This window comes from Polyodon spathula, chromosome 5, assembly GCF_017654505.1.
Source record: "Polyodon spathula isolate WHYD16114869_AA chromosome 5, ASM1765450v1, whole genome shotgun sequence".
Lineage (NCBI taxonomy): Eukaryota > Metazoa > Chordata > Actinopteri > Acipenseriformes > Polyodontidae > Polyodon > Polyodon spathula.
Window position 1 is genome coordinate 20,092,471 of NC_054538.1, and position 21,274 is coordinate 20,113,744.

Here is a 21,274-nt window from a genome sequence, read left to right on the forward strand (position 1 = left end):
TGAGGAGGAAGTTACATGTCAGCAAAACTTGCAAAGAAAATGTACAAAATTAAATGTACTGGTTGCATAAGTATTCAGCCCTTTACGTTAGTACTTGGTAGAAGCACCTTTTGTAGCAATTACTGCTAGGAGTGTTTTTGGACAGGTCTCTACTAGCTTTGCCCAGCAGGATGGTGCCCATTCTTCACAAGAAAATTGCTCCAATTCTGATAAGTTTGTTGGGGATTGTTGATGGACTGCAATCTTCAAGACTCGCCATAAATTTTCGATTGGATTCAAGTCAGGACTTTGACTAGGCCACTCAAGAACATTAATTATCTTCTTGTTCAACCCCTCCAGTGTGGCTTTGGCTTTGTGCTTCGGGTCATTGTCCTGCAGAAATGTGAATGTCCTCCCCAGTTTCAGAGTCTTGGCTGACTCAAACAGGTTATCCCTCAAGGATTCACCTGTACTTTGCACCACCCATTCTCCCCTCTATCCAGACAAGATTCCCAGTCCCTGCTAAAGAGAAGCATCCCCATAACATGATGCTGCACCACCGTGCTTGACAGTTGGGATGGTGTTGACTGGGTGATGTGCGGTGTTGGGCTTGCGCCAGATCTAATGCTTGGAATTTTGACTGAAAAGTTCAATTTTTGTCTCGTCTGACCACAAAACCTTTATCCACATGCAAATTCCATACATGCTTTAAGATGAGGCTTTTTGAGTAATGGCTTCTTTCTTGCCACCCGTCCATACAGGCCAGCTTTACCTACCATAAGACCTATTTCTGGTATAAAATGTGGAGATTAAATGAAAAAAATCAAGGACTGGAGTATATGTATATGGAGTAATTTTAGTTACACAGATTGAGAAAAAATAGCTTATTAAAAAAATATATAGAAAAAGCCTTGCAAATAACATTAAAAACATTGGTACAAAAGTCCCCTACGTGTTACAAATATGCCTTTTTAGTATGTTACAGTGATCCCTATTTCATGTTATAAATATTCCCCATGCACGTTACCGATGTTCCCCATGCAAGTTACAGATGTTCCCTAAGAAATGTTACGAAAGGGCTCTTGGTTCGATCGATCAATCTTCTTTCTATCTCTATCGACTTGAGTGCTGTGTGCAGTGGTGGTGTGTGCGTGAGTGCTGCTGGCAGGTTTGTCGGTCTTTTCCTCTTTTTTTGTCTTTATACTGTTTTATACTCTGGACTGTGATAAGGCAGGTGGTGCAATGAGACCAAATGTATTGCCTTCCAGACAGATCCATTTTTGATAATTTCTTTTTAGTTCAAGACATACTGGCAGCCTCCAAGCTTTTTGGTTTCAATGCAGGTGTAGTGTCGTTAGATCAAGAAAATGCCCTTTTGGCCGGGTAGATCACCACTACCTGTGGAGGGCACTACAAGCTTTTGGGTTTGGGACCACATACTTAGAAGAAGGTTCAGCTGCTCTATGGTGATGTTTCCAGTCTACTGAAAATCAAATGGTGGCTCAAGTGTCTCTTTCCCCTGTTCAGAGAGTTATTAGGCAGGGGTGTTCCATGTCTGGTATGCTCTATGCTATAGTGATAGAGCCTCTTCTAAATGAGCTGAGGAGGGTATTGAGTGGACTTGTCCATTCCTCAGTGTCCTGGTAAACCAGTGAAGATCACAGCCTATGCAGATGACATCGCTGTATTTAATAATAACCAAACTGATATTGACAGTGCAGGCACCTGTCAAAGACTGTTTCAGAAGTTGTCATCTGCTAAAGTAAACTGGGCTAAAAGTAGTGTGGTACTCCTGGGTGACTGGAAGAGTTGTCCAGTTTTACCTGCTGGACTGCAGTGGAGCAGGGGTGGGCTCTTATCTGGGTGTCCATCTCAGGGAGGACAGCACAGTGCAGAGGATTTGGTAGGGGTGGTGGAGAAAGTGAAAGGCAGGTTGCAGCGGTGGAAATGGCTACTCCTGCCGATCTCCTACAGAGGTAGGGTACTCATTCTTAATAACTTGGTGGCCTCTAGCTTGTGGCACAAATTCATCTGCCTGGAGCCCCCATGGTCATTAGTGAAACAGGTTCAGGCTGCGATGCTGTTTTTTTTCTGGGATGGAGTGCATTGGATCAGAGTGTGCTGTACCTGCCGCTGGCCGAGGGGGGTCTGGGACTCATAGACCTTTCTAGCAGGACGGAGGCTTTTAGGTTACAGGCCCTGCAGAGGCTGCTGTACTGAGCTGAGCTGGACAGGGGTGTTTTTCCTGGAAATGGGTAAACTGGAGATGGCTTGACTGCCAGCCTACTATAAGAACCTGCTGAGGGCATGGCAGTTGGCGCGTATTGAGCAGAGGGACACTGGAAACATTAGCCTTGACTGGCTTCTAGAAGCGCCGTTAGTATACAAGACTTTAACGTGTGTGCTACCTTTACACATCTTTGAGTTATTGGATCTAATATATCTATATATATATTATATATATATATTATATATATAGATATATAAAACTGTTTTTGTTTTTCATATATATATATATATATATATATATATTTTTTTTTTTTTACAAGGTATCACAAGAACACTTTGCTGTATATCAGCATGGCTTTTTCTTCTTTAAAGGTGTTTTGGATAGAAAATGTTATTCTTGTATAGAATGAACTCCACTCTTAAGCATGGAGTTTATCATTACCCAGGTAAAAAAAAGCATAGGATTAGATTACAGGGGTTATTAGTGCATTTTCCTCTTCTTTCTAAACTGAAAAGTGAATGCAAGAAAAATGCAACAAAATGTTGTAAGTACTCACTTTCTGTTTGGTGCTAATTGGCTGTGGTTTGATCTTCTCGTCTTTGCTTTTTGCAATCTTCAGGAACTGCTTTAAATCGCCCTGTAGGTGGAAAACACAAAAACAAAGCTGATTGTTAAAATGAACTGCTCTTTAATTTTAACTGAACACAGAGCTGTCCAGCCTATTTGGCTCTTAAAACCACAAAAAAACTTACTTAGTAGTAGCAAGACATTTTTTCTACTATTGATCCAGCTCTAAAAATATGCACAGAAATACAGTGCTTAGATTGGCTAATCAATAGCATGTTGGCTAATGCGGAAAAATTCCTTGTTTGTTTATTTATGTGTAGTGTAGCTACCTTTGTTGTGTCCAGTGTTTTAAAAATTACACATATAAATATTCTGGGGAATACATGTCTTAACAATTCTCAGGAGGGTTGCGCTAGGAGAAGAATCATTTAAAAAGATCACAGTTTAAGATCACAAGATTAAACTGTGATCCAGATTATGCTCCCTCTTTCAACAATGCTGGTTTTCTGTTACCACAACAAGCCACACATTACAATCAGAGCACCAGCACTGTTTCAAAAGGGAGCATGATCTTAATATACTGCGATAAGAAAAAAATCTTGTTCTCCTGGCTAACTACGAGTAAAAGTGGAGGAAAAAAAAAAAGTATTTTCCTAGTTGACTTACATATGATGTTTGAATAAAAATATCAAAACGAAATCAGGATTATGTTGAAAAATATACTGCTGCGATATGGACAACATTGGATACAGCAAAGGCCATGTGTTTTTAAATGGCATACTTTACCTTTAAATCAAGAGAACCATATTTCAGAGCTCAATGAGTCATATAGGTGGACAGCTCTGACTTCAAACAAATATTTACAAAATACATTCATGTTGCATTCCAAGGTTCTGAACCTCTGGCTTGGTCAAACACTGGAACGGCAAACCAGCCTTTGCAATCAAACACCTAACATGCAGTGCAAAGGACACCCCAGTTATGAAATACAACACTAGTTACACAATAACAGTTTTGCGTATGTTACAAAGTACTAAAACATTAGTGCTTTAAATGATCAATTATTTATTTGATTCATAGGTGGTAATCTGTTTATATATTCATATTGTTATAATTATTATTGAAGAAGCTGTTTCTTACCAGGTCGACGTACTCCAGTATCATGTAATGGGGCTCAGCCTCCCTGCACAGCCCCAGGAGTTGCACCACATTGCCGTGGTTCAGCTTGCCGAACATCTCAAACTCGCGTCGGAAGTCCATCTGGAGCTGCTCGTCGCGGGTCTGCAGGCTCTTCACCAGCACCACAGTCTCTGTCTCCGGGTCCTCCACACCCTTCGCCTTGGCCAGGAACACCTCCCCAAACTCCCCCTTCCCTGCACAGACAGACAGACAGACAGAGAGAGAGAGAGAGAGAGAGAGAGAGAGAGAGAGAGAGAGAGAGAGAGAGAGAGAGAGAGAGAGACTCCATTAGGTTAGAAGGGGTGGACATTAATCCAGCTAGCCTTGAAAAAAAAGCCCCCCTTCCCCACACACATTTCAAATCGCAGTAACCAGCCAATTTCACCAAAATTTTATTTTATGTTGAAAGAGATTGGGAGAGCTATGAAGGCTAAAACTGTAATGCAGAGTGTTGTACAACTAACTTACTCCACCACCAAAGCCTAATTTTTGTTGGATAAAATAATCTTGTGTTTAATAATTGATATATATATGTATTAGATGTATACATCTATTATATTTGTTTCATCAACCGATGCAAGCAGCTAATCACATACACCCAAAAGACGTTTCTTCCAGTTTCACTCTGCTTTGAAAGCTGTGGAGTAGAAAGGCCCCTGTGTGCATCTGCATGTAATCAGCAGTATCAGGTAGCTCTGAAAGATTACGATGAGGGTACTGAAATGAGACTGAACATCAATACAAGGATGGCCCTTCACTAAAATTCCATTAGTCAGATTACATCCCAAGTGTAAACCTAAACTAAGGTTTCAAATAGTTGTGCACGTAGTAAACATTAACATTTAGCTGTTTCATAATGCTGCTACAGTATGTCTTGTATTAACGTGCATTACTAAAGTCACTGCGCATCTCAGCAGCACATACCTAGGGTGGTGATGGTCTGCAGATTGGTGCGTAGAAAGTGTATCTTGTCGTTGCTGCTATGTCGCTTGTTGGCTGTGACTGTGGTGCCCATGTTGGTCAGAGCCACCTCCTCTTGGATCTCAGCTGTTGTCTGTCCATTCTGCTGCACAGTGCTCCTGCCTGTAGGTTGGGTTATTACATTAATAAATCTTTAAGAGCAAGCCACAAAACGTTATTATCATAACCCTGGTTCCCTCAAATAGAAAGGTAACCATTATCGAATGGGTATTTACCTCCTAAAGACCCCAAAACGTGAAGATAGAACAAAGCTGCTCAGTCGAGCCTGTGATGCAGTCAGCTATTCCCTGCACTCTGCTGTCTGACAGAAGGGACAGAATGGACCTGGAGTCCAAGCACACTCCTAGATAGCAGGCTGTCTGAGAAAGCATAAGCTGGCTCTTCATATGATTCACTGTAAAGCCCAACCGATGAAGGTGGCCGGTGACAAGTTCTGTGTTGGCGACTGCCTGTTCTGGGTACTGGGCACAAAATTAGCCAGTCGTCCAGATAATTGAGAACTCTGTTGCCTTTGAGTCTCAATGGTGCCAAGAAAGCCTCCATGCACTTCAAGAAGGCACGTGGAGCTAGGGAGGGGCCAAATGGCAAGACACAGAACTCATATACTGTTCCCTGAAAGATGAACCGCAGGTACCTCCTGGGCACTGTTTTTATAGGGATGTGGAAATAGGCGTCTTTGAGGTCCACCATGGTGACCCAGTCGTCTGGCCTAACTGACTGCAACAGCTGATATATTGTCAACATTTTTAACCTCCTTCGGCTCAGATACAGGTTGACCTATTGGAGGTCGAGGATTGGTCTGAGGCTACCATCCCACTTGGGCACTAGGCAGTACCTGATGTAGAATCCTGCCTCCAACTGGATCTAGCATGCAAATAGCCTGTTTTTGCAGCAGAGCTGCTACCTCCTAAGACACCACTGCTTTGTCCTGTGACTGATGTTACAGTCACACACCAAAATGGAGGTGGACCATCCTTGAACTTCAGCGAGTAGTTGGTCTGCACAGTAGTAAGCATCCAGATGTCAGTGGTGCACTGACGCCGGCTTATGGCTTGCCTGAGGCTTTTGTCTCTGCACCGGATGGCAGTGGGCCGGTTCTGAACACCACCTCTGGCATCTGGCTGTGCCGGTCTTTGAGGCTGCTGGGGCTGAGGGTGCCAGTTTGCTGCTGATTTGCGCACTGGGGGTGGTTGCTTGGGAAGCAAATGCACCAGCTCCTTCGTTGATTCCCGTGCGTGGTGAGAGCACTGCAGCATCTTGTCCACTGCGGTACCAAAGTTATGCCCTTGTGTAACAGGGGCATCCAACATGCGTGCCTGAGAAAGCCAAAGCTGCCTGCGTGCGGCTACCAGTGCAGCCAGGTTTCTACCTACAGTCTGCGTTCAGTTTTGACAGATGGAGCAGGTTCTTATTAACCAGGCGCAGCTCATCCAGCTGTGGTGGTGAGGGCATGTGGCTGTCATTATCATTATTACTAATAAAATAACCAGTTTTTTTTTTAAAATAATTAACTCTCCTCATCTCAGCCTCGAGGATCAATACTTCCTGATTAATGTTATATTTGAGGAAGATCAAAGTTATTTCACAATGCTATAATTAGGGGCTTGAGGATAATAAGCAGTTAGTTTACTGTTTCTAGCAATAAAGCCACATATCCTGTGTAACCTTATTGCCTAATCTGCATTCTATTAGCTGGTTGTATAAAAAAAATTAAAATGTCAAACGGTTGGCAATCAGTACAGTATGCTGTAAAAGTATTAACTTTATACCCTAATATACATTTAATCTGTTTGTTATCCCATTATAATTTATTACTGTTTCAACATTTGTGGATAGTTGGCATACTGGTCTCTGATCAAACTTGAGAAAGGTATACATTTATGTAGTTATGCCAGTGCACTGGTAAATTATTCTTCCCCCCACTGAAACAGTGAGTTTATTGCCCGCCCCCCCACTACAAATCGATTAATAAACTCATTGCTTCAGTAGAAAGAAATAATTCTTGTACTGGCCTCATTAAAGAAATTCCACCTTGATCAAGCTTGCTCAGGAAGCGTGCCTCAAAAATGAAATGATGTTTGTAACTGTATTAAGTGCCAACTATCTATGAGCATGGAAACCGTATTTAAAATGAATGGCACAAATTATGGCACAATAAAGGTGAATAAATAAATATGCACATAATTTCTTTTGGTTTCTGTACGCAGCCTTACATACAAACTAAAATGACTAACACGAACTGTCAATTGTCATGCCATACATACAACATGAACTGTCAATTACATTTTACCACCTCCCTGCAGCAACTGCTGCATTCTGTACACATACAGGACTGCTTCTGCCAGCTGGGGAGGCAGGCTTTTTGCAACATCAGTTTTGAAGGAGTTAAATGTAACTGAAGATAAACAGTAGGTGGTACGCTGCTCACAGCTCCTTAAAGCAGGTAATGACTTAGGCTTCTCTGCAATATCACAAAGAGCAGTTAGAGGGCACTGTCCCAAACTAAATTGTTTCTTTACCCATTACTATTGGAAAGCATGAAAAAACAACAATTTATTTTCCACCGTCATTGCCGCCTTTTGCCTTAATAAATCATTATGCATTTGTCCTACAATAATTTATGGCTTGGTAAATCACATTTTCATTAGTTACCATAAACTTCATGAAAAAAGTATTACTTATTGAGACGTTACTTCTTATATATCATTGTTGTTGTTACTATCACTACTACGACTAGCACTACCACTCATCAGGACATCAAAAGGAATCACTCACTGGACACACAAAAACCATTTTAGCACATCTGGAGGCAAACCAGGCAGTGGCGGAGGGGGGTTTAAATGAGGAAGCGAGATCCATTAAACCCCCCTCCAGTCTGACAGACTGTTGCCGCTGCTGGCTACTCACCGTTCAGACACTCCATCTCGGGCTCCTCTTCCTCGGGGCCCTTCTGCTGTCTCTTGGCATTTCTGCGCTTCTTGCAGTAGAACATCAGGCCCAGGACAACAATGATGTAGGCCACCGCCGCTCCCACAGACAGGCCGATCGTCTGGATCATCTTGTAAGGAGTCTGCCCATTCTCTTCCTGAGATTTAGCCACTGGTTTTTCTAGGTGTGGTTAAAACCCCCCCCAAAAAAACACACATACAATAGAACGTGGCATTATGAAAGGTCTGGAAAATCAATTCTACAAGGGTTTAATCTCAGTAAAAAAAAATTCTTCGGTCTGATTTTGATTTAGATCAGACTTTGAAAGTACTGTTTGCCGATGTAAATCTGTGCTGTTGATCCCTTACCATGCTGTACCTGTGAAGCCTGTTAATGTTACACTACACTGTGGCACACAAACCATGCTTTAATCACTAGACAGCACACTAGGGATTTGCAGTGATGAGTCAAGGTTGCAGAGGTACAGACAAACGGAAAATAAAGATAATGTAACCTTCAGGATGCCAGCACTGTAAACACTGCAGCACCAGTTTTGTGAGAGACTTTTGCTATGCAAAGCTGTCATATAAATCCAGTAGCACTGAACGGCATTTCAAGTGAAAGAGGAAGATGGAAAAACAGAAAAGCTACACAGTTATATACAGCTATGACGATACTTGCTCTAAGAATTTTGCAATCATACCGAGTTGTCACAAACATTGAAATTTGGTTCTCTACTAATTCATACCATAAGTTTCAGAACAAAATAAGTTGTATTCAATGATGAAATCCTGTAAAGAAAAGTGTTTGAAATCAATGTTAACTAACTTGCTCCAAACTCTTTTCTTGAGGGCGACTAGAGCTGAAACCTTGATTGGTAATTTGTTTTACTGTGGAATGAGCTTAACCTTGTTTATTTAAGTTCCCCTTAGTAAAATAAAAGGCAACGCAGCGAGGACGCAACTAAATTCTATGAGCAGTGTTTATTGCATTAAACCTTGTGCAAATTAGATTACTACACGTACATAAAGATGAAAGTCCACCTAAAAATAAAGCTTTCTTATCACATGGGCCTCTGTGTACACTTATTCTAACTGGTTAATTTATTTACACACACCAGCCTTGTGACAGTCATTTCAGCTCATCATGCTGTTGGCAATTTATTATTCAAACTGATGCCGACAACACTGTTGATTGCCCTCATCTGACAAAAGAACACACACACACTACAAGGGAGTTAGATGACATACTGCAGTTAGGAAACCTTTCCACAGCCTGTAATCTGCTAGTCGAAACCTTGGCTCCAGACATATGCATACAGCTGCTTCCTGATCTTCACTCCTTACCTACGACGTAGAGAAAGGCGTCCCTGTGTTTGATGTTACAGCTGTTTCCGGCTATGCAGGTATACTTTCCTGAATCCTCAGTGATCACATCATTGATAACCAAAGAGCCATTTGGCATTTTCTGAAACCTAGGAGGGAAACTGGAAGCAGTAAAAGGAGTTATTTTTGTGCATGTTTTAACAATTTAAAAATAGGTCACGTTAAGTACACCAAGTACTGTTACATTGATTATTACGACGGATAATTCTGCAGTTAACATCTTGGCAAACTGGTTGATGAAATGTTGCTTTGCAGAATTAGGCAGGGAAGATACATCTAACCTAAGGAAAAACAGAATCTTCTTTCCTGACAAGCACTTATTGGATTTAAAAATAAATCCACATAATTGTAACTTAAGTGGAATCATTCTATTGAAACAGCTGTGTATTTTACTAGGAGTAATACACAAAGGCTCTATCTTTTTTTAATACCAAGTGTATCACGTGGCAAATCATTTTCTATTATCTGATAATCTTTAATTGTCGAGTCTTTTTTTTCCTTTAAAACAGAACTGTACAGCTGGCAGCTGTTGTGGGGGCACGCATGACCAGTTTGACCAGAATAAATAAATAGAGGGGGGGAAATATGATGTTTTTATCATCCATTAAGAGACTTCATCCATTAAGAGACTGATGTGAAAACAGCAGTTTGCCATCAAGCCAGCATTCAAGTGATTACATTTACAAGGTTAAATACATAAGCACTTAACATTCATTCCAAAAAGGGTTTAAAAACAGACAAAGTGGCTGAATTAAGCAATGAAATGCCATTTTGACAGTGTAGGGCTGACCCTCTGCCTTGAAGCAAGCCTAACAGTAAAGTATTGTAAAACTGAGACAAAAAAACAAGGGGGTGAAAACTATAGATAAAACTAATTCCTAATTAAACTTAATTAATCATCAAGTCAAGACTAATGCCATAACACCCCAGATCTCGGGAACGCACACTATCGTCATCCAAGGCGACAGGATGTGCAGAGACTTGGTATATGGGTGGATAAGACCAATAAAACACAGGCATATAAAACAGACTTATGGTCTGATGGTGATACAAACAGGGTTGAACCTACAGTATGTAATTTGTCTGTTCTGAAAGTAGTTTGGGAGGGCTGCAGGAATTAATGTCATGAACAATAAACTTTCACAGGTAAAAAGACAGCTACCTTCATCTGAATAAAAGAATCACACTCCTCTACCTCTCAACACATGCCTATTTTATGCTTTCTGCTGCAGTGCCCATTTCGCTGTTCCTCTCCTCTTACTTTGGTGAGTTTTTGCTGGAGTCTAGGATCCTGTCCTTGATCTTCCAGTGTATGGAGGGAGCTGGGTCTCCAGTAGCCTGGCAGTGAAGAATAGCCGTGTGCCCCTGGTACACTGTCGTGTTCTCAGGGTCCAACTTGAACAGTATGTACACTGTGGAAGAATGAATGAGAAATGAAAAACATATAAATAAAAATATCAGGCATAAGAGAATACTGATTTTTTAGTAGAAGCACAAGTGTTTCTGAAAAGACAGTCCCACTACATTTTAATGAAGGTTAAAGGCATCTAGCTCATAGCTAACTAGGACCGAAGACTTTAATGGGCTGGATTTTCATCTCCTGAACATCTCCTGAGCTTGGTGAACACCACCACATTCTTTGTAGATATCTTGTTGAAAGTTACACAGATGAAGCCCCCCCATCCACCAAAGCTCAGCAGCTTCTTACCTGCTACGTTGAGATGCACCATTGCCCGGATCTCCCCCTGCTGGCTGTTGGAGGCAATGCAGGTGTAGTTGCCAGCATCACTCCGTGTTACTTTGGTGAAATGTAGTATTCCGCCTTGGTGCTCAACATAAGGTGCCATTTCGCTGTCACCTGAAGGAAGGTTTTAAAATGATTTCTATACTATCTGGGTAATTCCACTGAAGGTAATGGGGAACATAATCTACATATTAAACTGTAGAGCCAGAGTTACAAATTTTTGCTGTGTTACAAGTCACTCCGGCACCCCTAGTGGCCATAGGGGTAAGTACAACATTAATGAAATCTGGTGGTGGTGGTGGGAAACGGGAGCTTAAAGCACTAAGAGTAAAAACTGCATTCCTTAGTTCACATAATTAAGAGTTTCTTGAAAACCAACCTTCCTTCATTTAATTTTTTTTGCCCCTAAAACAGATTTTACCTACAAATTGTAATCAATAACAGATATTAAAATGTTAAGTGTCCATTTCTTATCAGAAACGAGCAATGGCATTCCCACATTCAGAATAGCTGTGGCAGTAGCCTAAAATTAAATCTCACTTGTAGTTTTGATTCTGCAATAGGACAGTGGTCAAGTATTCCCAGCATGCAGCATGTTGAAAAAGACAACAACTTCCTTAGAGACAGAGAGAAGTTTTGCACGCACTTCCTATAGACCTGACCACCTTGTCACATTCTCACTGGGCACACAAACTAAAAGGTAAGCAAATAGATAGTGCATAAATAAGACCTTTCTGCCCGGCTGCGCTCACTGACCTGCTTTTATCCACTGGATGGTGGGTTTCTCCCGGCCTGTGGCGGAACACTGCACACTGGTCTCTTTATCCAGCTCCATGCACTGCAGGGGCTGTGGTGGAGGGGTGAACTTCAGCCGCTCTGAAACACACACACACACACACACATTAAAAGAATTCCGGTCAGGAAGCTTGGAAAAACAAAGGGGTTTCATTGCTTCAAACACAGGTTAGACCTCAAATTAGAGCCAATTCATAGACGTAAGGGTCCAGGGGGAATTTGTGCAACACACTAGGGTCATTTATTTGCATTATATACATACAGTATACAGGCTGTATGACATAAGTGCTGCTAATATGCAATATTTATTTTCTTGTGCCCAAAGATGTACCTCATTAAACCTTTTAAAATCTTTGTAAATGCCCTATATAATTGTCAAATGGAAAATACAAGTTCCTTTGCCGGATGTATTAAAATGTAGTAAGTAGGACAATTCTTCACACCAGGGCCTGGCTTTTTTGACCCACCAGCAGCAATTTGATCTTAAACATAAAAACGTTTGGTTATCATAATAACCCTGGTTCCCTGAAATAGAAATGTAACCATTGCTGTATGGGTATTTGCTTTCGAAAGACTTGAAACCTGACATATCAAAGTTGCTTGCAGAGCCTGTGACGCAGTCATGGCCCACCCCAATGGGCCCAAATGCACTGCGCTCACAGGCCTCTGTCATTCTTCCTTTAAGCCTGCTGCAATCATGGACGCAGTGCCCTTGAAGGTTAATGGTTACATTTCTAATTCAGGGAACCAGGGTTATGATAATAACAAAAAGTTCCCTTTCAAGTACGAAATGTAACCATTACCATGGTAATTGTACCAAAGCAGTTGTGAGGGAAATATTGCAGAACGACTGGAATGCTACAAGGCTAAGCCGAGAGGAACCCAGATAATAAGTAGCTAGGGCTAAAAGATTGAGGGAGAAATTCACCTCTATGCCTGTGTTGCAAGGGTTGAATGAGAAACTGCACTTAACACTAGTTCCAAAACCAGGGTTTTGAGGATCCACAACACTCAGTCTGTAGAAACTAGTAAAGGTATGGGGAGTAGTCCACATCGCTGCACTGCAAATGTCCTTGACAGATGCACCCTGGAATAAAGCCAATGAAGTTACCATGCCCCTGGTGGAATGGGCAAGTTGGCCAGCTAATAGGCAGTCCTGACTGTGTCTGCTATCCATTTGGACAGTATCTGCTTAGACAGGGGAACTGTCCCATAGCAGACAAATTGTTCGGACTGCCTCCAACTTTCCATCCTATCAACGTAGTATGCCAGGGCACAAATTGGGCAGAGCATATGGATCGGTCACTCCGTGTCAGACAGAAAAGGAGGCGGATGGAAAGCCTCCAATTCGACAGACTGGTTGACATGGAATTCCGAGATCGTCTTAGGCAAAAAGGCAGGATCTTAGGCCCATCTGCAACCCCAGAGGGAGGTCCTGTTAGGATGTCCTCATTTCTGTAAGTGCACACTCACAGGCAACGGGTTTATCTCACTTGATAAAGGCAAACGACATTTTGTGCATAATTTAACAGAAATATAAACCATCTGAAAATGTAGATTTTGGCAATATTTACTGTCTTACTACAAGAGTTTTGAAAAACAACCTGCTTCGAGTTTACTGATAATGTACTGTACATGTACTCTCTAGAAACTTCAAGGACTTTGTACAACATACCTCCCTAAAATGCCATCTTTTGGCAAACCAGTGTAGTATATTGAGTAAGGATCCTCACCCAGTACATGAACCCGGGCCTGCCCATCTATCCTGCCAGCAGGGGTGCCACTGGAGCACTGGTAGACAGTCCCGTCATACACCTCCACTTTATGAATGCAGAGAGTCCCGTTCGGAAAGATCTTGAAACGACCATCCTAAACAAGACAGAGTGGATAAGGGTTCAGGTAACAAAACAAAGGCATAACATCATAAGTCAGAACAAACAGCAGCAGCCAACAGCAAATATAATCCCAGATACAAGAGTAGATTAAAAACCCACCTGTTTTTTCCTGCGACTAACACTATGGTACAACACATCTACTAAATCAACTGAGTATCTATATTAACACCAAGGACAACTGATATTTTATAACCATGACCTTTTGTGTCCCAAAGAACACCACCACTGACATTTCCAAAGCAGCTAATGTCTTCAGGCTTAATAGCTATTATACTGTATAAATGTAAAAATGCATATGAACCTATTTAAATTAGCTTACCTACACTAAATCCAAATTTCTACAAAAGTAAAATGAACATATTCATTTGTATAATAATTAAACAATGTGGTGTTAACATGGACATATGTTCACTGTAAAAGGCTTCACCATCTACTTTGGTCTAGGATATAATAGTCCTGGCCCTCAGCTCAGAAGTGCTCTATGTTCACTACAGCTGTTGAGTTCTCAATCAGCCCCTTACGTCAGAGATGTCGATGCTGTTGCGGTACCAGGTCACGTGTGGGTCTGGAGTGGCTTTGGCCTCACAGTGAAGGAATCCTGGCTTACCCTCCTCCAGTTGACTGTCCGCAGGCTTCGTTACCCACTCTGGTTTAGCTGCGAGTCAATAACAAGAAAGGGAAATTAAAATGTAAAATGTCAAAAAAGTGATTTTATTACATAAAGTAAAAAATGGGGTGGAGTAACTGCATTGGTAAAAAGAGCAGAAAAATGTAACTGTTGAAAAAGGACCTGCAGCAGAGAGCATACTCACTCGCCACAGTGATGGTCATCTCCTGTTTCTTGAGGCCAGCTTTGTTCTCGGCGAGGCAGGTGTATGTCCCAGAGTCCCCTCCTCCTATGGGGCTGAAGATTAGTTCCTTGCCCTGCGCGTAGACTCGCCCGCTGGAGGGGATCCTGACACCCTCCCTCTCCCACCACACAGTGGGCTCTGGGTGTCCCTGGGGCGGGCGGCAGTACACACGCTGCATGGTGTCCGCAGTGAAGACCTCAGGTTTCATCGGCATCATGTCTTCAATGTCTGGGACAAGGACAACAAGGCAGGCTGGTTACAACTTTTACTGCATTGCCTTCTATATGTGCGACAAGGGCCACAATATTTTGTAAACAGAATTTTACAAATAATAGCAACCTATGTTATATCAGAGTGTCTCTGCTGGAATAGAAAACAAATTACAAACTTTAAATAATGCAGTATAGTGCATATTGTTTATTACTATAAGTTTGCTTTCATTTTACTGTAGATGTACTGAGCGCTCTAAAACTTCAGCTACCAATCAACTTATATATAGTACTGTGCAAAAGTTTTAGGCATGTGTGAAAAAATACTGAAAATTAAGAATGCTTTCAAAAATAGACATGTTAATAGTTTATATTTACCAATTAACTAATTGCAAAGTGAGCGAACAGAAGAAAAATCTAAATCAAATCCATATTTGCTGTGACCACCCTTTGCCTTCAAAACAGCATCAATTCTTCTTTGTACACTTGCACAAAGTCAGGGATTTTGTAGGCATATAGTCAGGTGTATGATTAAACAATTATACCAAACAGGTGCTAATGATCATCAATTCAATATGTAAGTTGAAACACAATCATTAACTGAAACAGAAACAGCTGTGTAGGAGGAATAAAACTGGGTGAGGAACAGCCAAACTCAGCTAACAAGGTGAGGTTGCTGAAGACAGTTTACTGTCAAAAGTCATACACCATGGCAAGACTGAGCACAGCAACAAGACACAAGGTAGTTATACTGCATCAGCAAGGTCTCTCCCAGGCAGAAATTTCAAGACAGACAGGGGTTTCCAGATGTGCTGTCCAAGCTTTTTTGAAGAAGCACAAAGAAACGGGCAACGCTGAGGACCGTAGACGCAGTGGTCGGCCAAGGAAACTTACTGCAGCAGATGAAAGACACATCATGCTTACTTCCCTTCGCAGTCGGAAGATGTCCAGCAATGCCATCAGCTCAGAATTGGCAGAAAACAGTGGGACCCTGGTACACCCATCTACTGTCCAGAGAAGTCTGGTCAGAAGTGGCATTCGTGGAAAACTTGCGGCCAAAAAGCCATACCTCTGACGTGGAAACAGGGCCAAGCGACTCAACTACGCACGAAAACACAGGAACTGGGGTGCAGAAAAATGGCAGCAGGTGCTCTGGACTGATGAGTCAAAATTTGAAATATTTGGCTGTAGCAGAAGGCAGTTTGTTCGCCGAAGGGCTGGACAGCGGTACACGAATGAGTGTCTGCAGGCAACAGTGAAGCATGGTGGAGGTTCCTTGCAAGTTTGGGGCTGCATTTATGCAAGTGGAGTTGGGGATTTGGTCAGAATTAATGGTCTCCTCAATGCTGAGAAGTACAGGCAGATACTTATCCATCATGCAATACCATCAGGGAGGCATCTGATTGGGCCCCAAATTTATTCTGCAGCATGACAACGACCCCAAACATACAGCGAAAGTCATTAAGAACTATCTTCAGAGTAAAGAAGAACAAGGAGTCCTGGAAGTGATGGTATGGCCCCCACAGAGCCCTGATCTCAACATCATCGAGTCTGTCTGGGATTACATGAAGACAGAGAAGCAACTGAGGCTGCCTAAATCTTCAGAAGAACTGTGGTTAGTTCTCCAAGATGTTTGGGCCAACCTACCTGCAGAGTTCTTTCAAAAACTGTGTGCAAGTGTACCTAGAAGAATTGATGCTGTTTTGAAGGCAAAGGGTGGTCACACCAAATATTGATTTGATGTAGATTTTTCTTCTGTTCACTCACTTTGCATTTTGTTAATTGGTAAATATAAACTATTAACATGTCTATTTTTGAAAGCATTCTTACTTTACAGCATTTTTTCACACCTGCCTAAAACTTCTGCACAGTACTACATATATATACATATATACATATATATATATATATATATATATATATATATATATATATATATATATATATATATATATATATATATATATATATATATATAGCGCAAATTCCTTTCATAATGTTGTTTATATAATATAAATCAAGGTTATTTTATTAACCAATAACCATTGTCCTTTTAAAATATTATGTTATCCTTTTCTAAAAATAGTATATTACATTGGAATATATTCCAATACAAAGCCTCTGGTGTTTTGTGTAAACAAAACAAACATGATTGTGTACTTATCTGTTAATAAAAATTTAATTAAACCTGTTTTTAAAGATTAAAATAAAAAATATGAGTGACTTAACTTGTAATCATTTCTGAATCTTTCCCACAACCCAGTTTTAAACTGCAAATTAAGCAATCAATTAGGGCTGTGATTCTGAAGGTTAACATTGATAACATATAACCTGAGGATCTCTGGTTTAAATCCTATTCCAGACGAAACGCTAAATATTAACAATGAAGCAGGACTTGATCACAAGTGTTTTTATACTAAACTTAATATTGCCAATCAATTTGGTCACTCCCAAACACAAATAGCTGTGATTGAGATTTGCTTTCATTTACACAAAGGCATGCAGTAATACGACAAAAGCAGGGAGTGAATCAAGTCTATCAATGCCCCAGGGGAAAAAAAATTTGCATAACCACACACGGAGCAGTAACAGAATGTGTCATAAACCTTAGCTTTTTTTTTTTGTTTTGTTTATAATACTTTTTAAAACAGTCTCTTGCAGCAAACACTTGGTGTTGATTAGAATGTGTTTGCTTGAACTAATTAATTTTTCTGTTCACTTCATACTGTACCTGCTATTCTCAGTGTTGCGGTCACCTCGGCAGAATTGCCTTTTGGTCCCTTCGCCACACACTTGTAAACCCCAGTGTTGCGGGTCTTGACTTGGGTGATCTGCAGGGAGCCATTGTTGAACAAAACCACCCTAAAAAACACAAAACAAACAAGCGTGCATTAGAAACACTGGTCCTTTGCTGGACTGGACCAAATGTAGAACAAGGGAAATATTTTTAGTAACATCTGACCTTTGTCATTAACTGAACATCAACTTAGGTTTTATTGCTGTAGACCAGATAAAAAATGTACATGTCTTTGCTACAGCATCTCAAAACTGAGTGATCAGTTAACACTGGGTGTGGCCTCCATTGGTAGACAGCAAAGTAGACAGCAAATGTAGAACAAGGGAAATATTTTTAGTAACATCTGACCTTTTTCATTAACTGAACATCAACTTAGGTTTTATTGTTGTAGACCAGATAAAAAATGTACATGTCTTTGCTACAGCATCTCAAAACTGTGAGTGATCAGTTAACACTGGGTGTGGCCTCCATTGGTAGACAGCAAAGTAATCTTATGGCCCCCCTGTACAGTTTATATACAGAATATGTTATTCTGCAGATCACGCAACGAAATAGCTACAAATTACCAGTAAAACTGTAGTCAAAATACAGCAAGATAAATATATGGTAAGGTAGGTAAATCCATAATTACTATCTGTAACCAAGTTTTACCAAGCACAATTTAACTATAGCTGTTCTTGACAGTTACAATCTGAAAAAATAAATTAAAATAGGAAGAGGTTTGCATATTATATATTTAACTGGTTTCCTTGTCTGCTCTCTTGAGTGAAGTTAGCTTTTATAAGACAGTGACCTGTGGTTTTGAGTGGACTTAAAGCCCCTTTTCACCACGAAGGAGGACTCAAGTCTCCTGTTCTCCAGCTGGATAACTACCAAATAAACTTTCAATAAGGGTTTAACAGCATAGTTGGACAGTACTTGGACTGACTAAAATGCAGGAGGGATCTCGTTGTCATCAACAAGCACTGCTTCTTCTGACGACAAAAATAAAACAAATTGCATGATCACGTTCAGCCAATCTAAAATGCTTAATCCCCCACCCCCACCACCAAACAAAACCAATATTGAACATACTTGGGTGGCCAACTTAAAACCACATACTGGTTAGCAGGAATGATCAAAGAACCACAACACATACCAGCAGCAGCTGTCTGAATACACAAGAAAGGGGTTTTCAGCTGCAGTTCCATGTGTTCAAAATTACTTGACATTTCAACAGTTGCCAATTATTATTATTTTATTTATTTATTTTTTCCCCAGTTTGACTTTATCGGTTAATAAAATCAGAGTCGAGTGGCGATGGGTGGGGGGTGGACTGAAACCCTCACCGCTTCTGTTTTGTGTCACAGGAGACTTGATAGCGTGTGCAGTCAGCCGACCGCTTCTTTTTCACGGAGGACTACGCAGCTCTGGGCAGCTTACAGGCAAGCCCGCAGGCGCCACGCCAGTCTACAGGGACTGCTGGTGCACAGTAAGCCGAGGACATCCTGGCCAACCTAAGCCACCCCCCTCCCCCGCCAGTGACGCTTGGCGAATTGTGCGCCGCCCACTGGGAACTCCTGTCCACGGTCGGCAGTGGAACAGCCTGGACCTGAAAATGCGACCTTCAGGTGACAGGATGCATCCTGCACTATATGCGGAGCGCCTTTACCAGAAGCGACACTCAGGAGCCCCTTGACATTTCAATAGGTTTAAAACGGGGCCAATTAAAAAAAAAACACACTTAATAAACCATCCAGCGACTTGTCTGTCTTACTAGTATGTAGTAAGTTGTTGTAAATAACCTACGTTGGCAAGTCTGTTTAAAATGATTGAAATTGAATTTTCTTTTTATATGTAGCAGGTGAATAGGCATGCCACTATGTACCCATTTATCTTGAATTCCAAACACATATACAACAGAGCAAACAGAAAAGCTACCAAGCAATAATATTCAACAGAAGCTATCAATCAATTATGTTTCAACAAAAAGACCCAGTGCTATGCATTAGCATAGCCAGTACATACTGGTCTCCCAGTAAGCAAGCAACTCGATGCGATTAAGCAGAGATGACTTGATTGGTCCAGTTGATTGCACTGGCATGCTTGAGGTTACTCTATTTGACTACGCAGGTATGAATAAAATAAAATAAAAAGAACCAAGGCAGAGTGCTTGCAAACCTTTCAGCAACCCCCTAGGGGGTTCCAACACCCAGTTTAAAACCCCCCGCTTTAAGGTATTTAAAACGCCACTTGTTCCAAAGTGTAATGAGGTCTGTCACTAGGCAATTAAAGCACAAGAGGTAGACTACCAGACCCCATCTAAAAAGTTAAACAAGCCCTACTGAAACCTGTCTTTCCCGGTCTTGCTGGCACACCAAAAAGCACTCCTGATTAAACAATCCTGCGCGGTAACAGCAGAGACATTTCCCCTTCACACTCGACCCATTAACCATCCTGACACGTTTCGGGACACTGCCAAAAACTACCTCACATGCACGAAACTCTTTTCCCACTATCACCCCCAAAGAAAATACACATTGCTCTTAAATGGAGGGGATATGCAAACAAAATCCAGACTGCTATTATAATAAAATCTGAAAACCTGCCTATTAAAAGTAAACCTGTCAAGCTAAAAGACCTTGGTTTCATCTGTGAAAAGCTGTATTTATTACATTATTATTATTAAAACAGCTGAGAGATGGCGGTTTATAGTTTATAATAAACATATGTCTATATCAATCTAGCTATCTATGAACACACACACACAAAAGCACAGAGACTGCCCACAGGTCATTTCAGTGATATACCTAAACAAGTTCCTAAGGGAATTCCAAAACCTAGGACTGGGTGCCAGAGTTTCTAAATCTGTACTGTCCATGACTGCTACGCAGGTGGAACACATTTTTGGCTACACTTTAGTTCCTTCTACAGATGAGTTTTTGTTGGTGTCTTTTGGGTTTTTACTGCATCAAGGAAGTTGAGGGATGCAAGTCTCCCTTAACTTAAAACAATCTAGCATTTGGAATTCCGTTTCCAAGAGTAAATCTGTTTGAATTGCATAACTCGCACACAAGTGTGAGGGTGTGGTTTTTCTGCACAGGGCTCAAGGCTTAGATGTGCTCACTCACAGCCTGTGTCAAAAGATGATAAATGAGTGAAACACCTTGCCAAGTTAGATTAAGTTATCATAAGTACAATCAGTACAGAATCCTTATCACAACTTTGAAAACTGCATTTATTTACACTGATGGATTCTAACCACATGTTAGTTCCTTCGGTCTTAAAAATCAGGTACTTGGGTGGGATAAGGTTATATAAAGGTGAATAGAAAAGACACATTGACTGAGCAACTGTGGAATCTTTAGACTTGGGGACAGAAATGGAGAAGATTAAACATCTTCCATACCGTGTCTTGTTTGCAAGAAGTTCACCTTCGAAGAACCACTCTTGCACAGGCGGTGGCTGGGCTGTGAACTGGCAGTGAAGCATGGCCTCCTCGTTCCTGTTCACTACCTGGTCCTGAGGAATGATCAGTGGCCGAGGGTAACTTTCATCTGGAAGGGAAAAGCACCACCATGCAATTAACATTTATACAGTGCAAGCCTCTCAAGGTTTGGTATATAGAAAACCTGAACAAACATTGCTGAAATTACCATGTTCACATTCATTCATATAACTGAACTTATAAATGGCTATGAAAAATATAAGAGTGGTATATCCAGTAAAGGCGCTCTGCGTGGAGTGCAGGATGC

General features: G+C 41.1%; 1 protein-coding gene across 1 annotated transcript in view; it reads right to left on the reverse strand.

The window, feature by feature from the left end:
• The window catches only part of LOC121315694 (inactive tyrosine-protein kinase 7-like), a 94,308-nt gene that overhangs the window by 9,014 nt on the left and 64,020 nt on the right, over positions 1-21,274 (reverse strand). Inside the window, exons 5-17 of the mRNA XM_041250013.1 lie at positions 20,929-21,076; positions 17,475-17,605; positions 14,496-14,762; positions 14,205-14,338; positions 13,522-13,657; positions 11,750-11,869; positions 10,958-11,107; positions 10,511-10,661; positions 9,211-9,350; positions 7,844-8,044; positions 4,880-5,038; positions 3,917-4,149; positions 2,766-2,846 (exon numbers count right to left, since the gene is read on the reverse strand). Coding sequence (XP_041105947.1) covers positions 2,766-2,846; positions 3,917-4,149; positions 4,880-5,038; positions 7,844-8,044; positions 9,211-9,350; positions 10,511-10,661; positions 10,958-11,107; positions 11,750-11,869; positions 13,522-13,657; positions 14,205-14,338; positions 14,496-14,762; positions 17,475-17,605; positions 20,929-21,076 — 2,051 coding nt within the window. The remainder of the gene's footprint in view (positions 1-2,765; positions 2,847-3,916; positions 4,150-4,879; positions 5,039-7,843; positions 8,045-9,210; positions 9,351-10,510; positions 10,662-10,957; positions 11,108-11,749; positions 11,870-13,521; positions 13,658-14,204; positions 14,339-14,495; positions 14,763-17,474; positions 17,606-20,928; positions 21,077-21,274) is intronic.